The sequence below is a fragment of the Solanum stenotomum genome, chromosome 6 (genome assembly GCF_019186545.1).
Source record: "Solanum stenotomum isolate F172 chromosome 6, ASM1918654v1, whole genome shotgun sequence".
Taxonomy (NCBI): domain Eukaryota; kingdom Viridiplantae; phylum Streptophyta; class Magnoliopsida; order Solanales; family Solanaceae; genus Solanum; species Solanum stenotomum.
In genome coordinates this window covers 33,533,386-33,536,691 of record NC_064287.1, presented here as the reverse complement: position 1 = coordinate 33,536,691, position 3,306 = coordinate 33,533,386, and the positions used below count along the sequence as shown (strand labels likewise).

At 40.6% G+C, this 3,306-nt stretch overlaps 1 protein-coding gene across 1 annotated transcript; it reads right to left on the bottom strand.

Annotated features, from left to right (window-relative positions):
- Positions 1-311: 311 nt before the first annotated feature.
- LOC125868674 (uncharacterized) lies at positions 312-665 on the bottom strand. Its single transcript, XM_049549272.1, has one exon. The coding sequence runs from the start codon at positions 663-665 to the stop codon at positions 312-314; it is 354 nt and encodes a 117-aa protein (XP_049405229.1).
- Positions 666-3,306: the final 2,641 nt, after the last annotated feature.

Below are 3,306 nucleotides of genomic sequence, written 5' to 3'. Positions count from 1 at the left end.
TCATTCATTACCAAATTTTCCTAGACTCACATGACTCCGATTTCGTCCAAATTTGGACTAGGCTAAGAAATTCCAAGTTACTACAAAAAGTTTTTCCGACCCCAATTCTTTCCCCATTGGCTTTTCCATAATGACAGGATCAGGTCGTTACAATAGATACCAATTTACCCATCACTCGTCCCCGAATGACAACTAGGAAATATGGGCTAAAGTAAGAGTAGAGTAGTAACTGAATCGTTGAACAAATGGGGATACTTGTCTTACATGTCCTTCTTAGTTTCCCAAGTAGCTTTCTCAATTGGACGATGCATTCACTGAACCTTCATAGACTTAATCTCTTTGGTCCTCAGTTTCCGTACATCACGATCAAGAATTGCAACCGGTTCCTCCTCATACTGAAGATCCTTGTCTAACAATACTGATTCCCACTTTATGATGTAATCTCTGTCCCCATGGTACTTTTTCAATATGGACACATGAAACACTAGATGAACTCCAGATAAGCTAGGTGGTAAAGACAATCTATTAGCCATTGGCCCTACACAGTCAAGAATCTCAAATGGACTAATGTATCGTGGACTAAGCTTGCCTTTCTTGGCAAATCTCATCACCCCTTTCATGGGTGACACTTTAAGAAGAGCTTTATCACCAATATGAAATGCCATGTCTCTTACCTTATGGTATGCATACTTTTTCTTTCTATTTTGGGCTGCTGAATGCTTAGCTTTAATATTTCTCACTTTATCTTGAGCATCCTTCACTAAATCAACCCCCAAAGGTTTCATATCTCCAGCCTCAAACCATCCTATGGGTGATCTACATCCCCTCTCATATAGTGCCTCGAACGGTGTCATGTCAATGCTTGAGTGGTAACTATTATTATAGGAGAACTCACACAACGGTATGAACTTATCCCAATGTCCTCCAAAGTCAATCACACATGCCCTCAACATGTCTTCTAACACTTGAATAGTCCTATTTGACTGCCCATCCATTTGTGGATGAAAGGATGTGCTAAAAGTGAGTTGAGTGTCCAATTCATCATGCAATTTTCTCCAAAACTTGGATGTGAACTGAGTACCACGGTCTAAGATGATAGAAAGGGGCACCCCATGCAACCTCACTATCTCTCTCACATAAACCTTAGTCAACTGATGAGCATTATCGTCTATTCTGACTAGAATAAAATGGGATGTCTTAGTCAATTTGTCAACCACTACCCAAATAGAATCAAACTTTCTCAAAGTCTTGGGAAGACCAACCACAAAATCCATAGTTATTCTTTCCCACTTCCATTCCGGAATTAGCATTCTCTGAAGTAAACCTGTAGGCCTTTGATGCTCATACTTTACTTGTTGACAATTTTGACACTTAGCCACAAACTCCACAATGTCTTTCTTCATGCCAGGCCACCAATAAAGTCTCTTTAAGTCTCGGTACATCTTGGTCACACCCGAATGAATGGAAAACCATGAACCATGAGATTTTGTCAATAATTTATGAATCAAGTCATCTACTCGAGGAACACAAACCCTTTCTTTAAAACTGAGCACACCTCCCGCATCTAAAGTCGCATCTTGTGCCTTGCCAGACACTGTCTTCTTTCTGAGCTCATTCAAATTCTCGTTCTCAAACTATTTGGCCTTGATCTCCTCAATGAACGTGGCTCTTACCTCAATGCTAGCTAACACCCCACCTTTCTCTGAGATGCCCAACTGTATGAACTTAGATCCAAGATTTGAATTTCCTTAGCCAAAGGTCGCTTGGATACACTCCATAAAGCTAGACTACCCATACTCACCGCCTTCCGACTTAGTGTGTCTACCACTACATTAGCCTTACCTAGATGATAATGGATGGTCACATCATAATCCTTAACTAACTCCATCCACCTTCATTGTCTCAAATTTAGGTCCTTTTGAGTGAAAACATGTTGTAGACTACGATGACTAGTAAACACCTCACACTTGACACCATAGAGGTAATGCCACCAAATCTTAAGAGCAAACACTACCACTGCCAATTCTAAATCATGTGTTGGGTAGTTCCTCTAATGCACCTTAAACTGCAGCGATGCATAAGTTATAACATTCTTCTCCTGCATTAACACAACACCCAAACCTGAATGGGAAGCATCACAATACATAATAAAATCTTTACCTTTCACCGGTAGTGCTAGAATAGGTGTTGTGGTCAAAAGACTCTTGAGCTTTTGAAAGCTCTCATCACATTTTTATGTCCATTCGAAAGACACCTCCTTTTTTATCAACCTTGTCAGGTGCGTGGCAATATAAACAAAGTTCTTCACAAATCGATGATAGTAGGTAGTGAGTCTCACAAAACTCCTAACTTCATTCACCGAGCTAAGACGAACTCAATTCTTAACCACTTCAATCTTTTGGAGATCTACCATTACCCCTTCCTTGAAACTACGTGTCCCAAAAAGGCAACTGAATCCAACCAAAACTCACACTTGGAAAATTTGGCGTATTACTTTTGTCTCCCAAGAACACCCAGAACAATACGAAGATGGTCGGCATACTCTTCCCTACTCTTTGAATAAACCAAAATGTCATCAATGAAAACAAATGAATACAGGAATGGTTTGAACACACCGTTCATCAAACTCATGAATGTTGCAGGCGCATTTTTCAACCCAAATGACATTACTAAAAACTCATAGCACCCATAGCGGGTTCTAAATGTCGTCTTGGGTACATCCTCAGGCCTAATATTTAACTGATGGTAACCAGACCTTAGATCAATCTTAGAGAAAATAGAAGCACCTTGAACCTGGTCGAAAAGATCATTTATCCGAGGCAATGGGTACTTGTTTCGAATGATGACCCTATTTAATTGCCAGTAATCTATGCACATCCTCATACTACAATCCTATTTTTCTTAACAAACAAGACGAGAACACCCCACGGGGAAGCACTAGGACGAATAAAACATTTCTCAAGAAGTTCTTGAATTTGAGCCTTAAGCTCTCTTAACTCTGTCGGGGCCATGCGATAAGTAGGAATGGAGATGGGGGGCGGGTACCAGGTTCCAAATCAATGCAGAAATCTATATCCCTATCAGGGGGCATACCATGCAAATCAGTAGGAAACACTTCTCTAAATTCTGACATCACATGAATAGACTCAATAGATGGAGACTCAATCTTAACATCCTGAATATGAGCCAAATATGCCAAACAACCCAGCCCACCAGTTTCCTAGCCCGAATGAAGGATATGACCTTAGCTGGCTTAGGCTTGTACACCCCTTCCCACTCTAACTTTTCCCTACACGGGATTTCTAG

Coding starts and splice junctions, on each gene's coding strand:
- LOC125868674 (XM_049549272.1), bottom strand. CDS start 665: ATGGCATTTCATATTGGTGATAAAGCTCTTCTTAAAGTGTCACCCATG.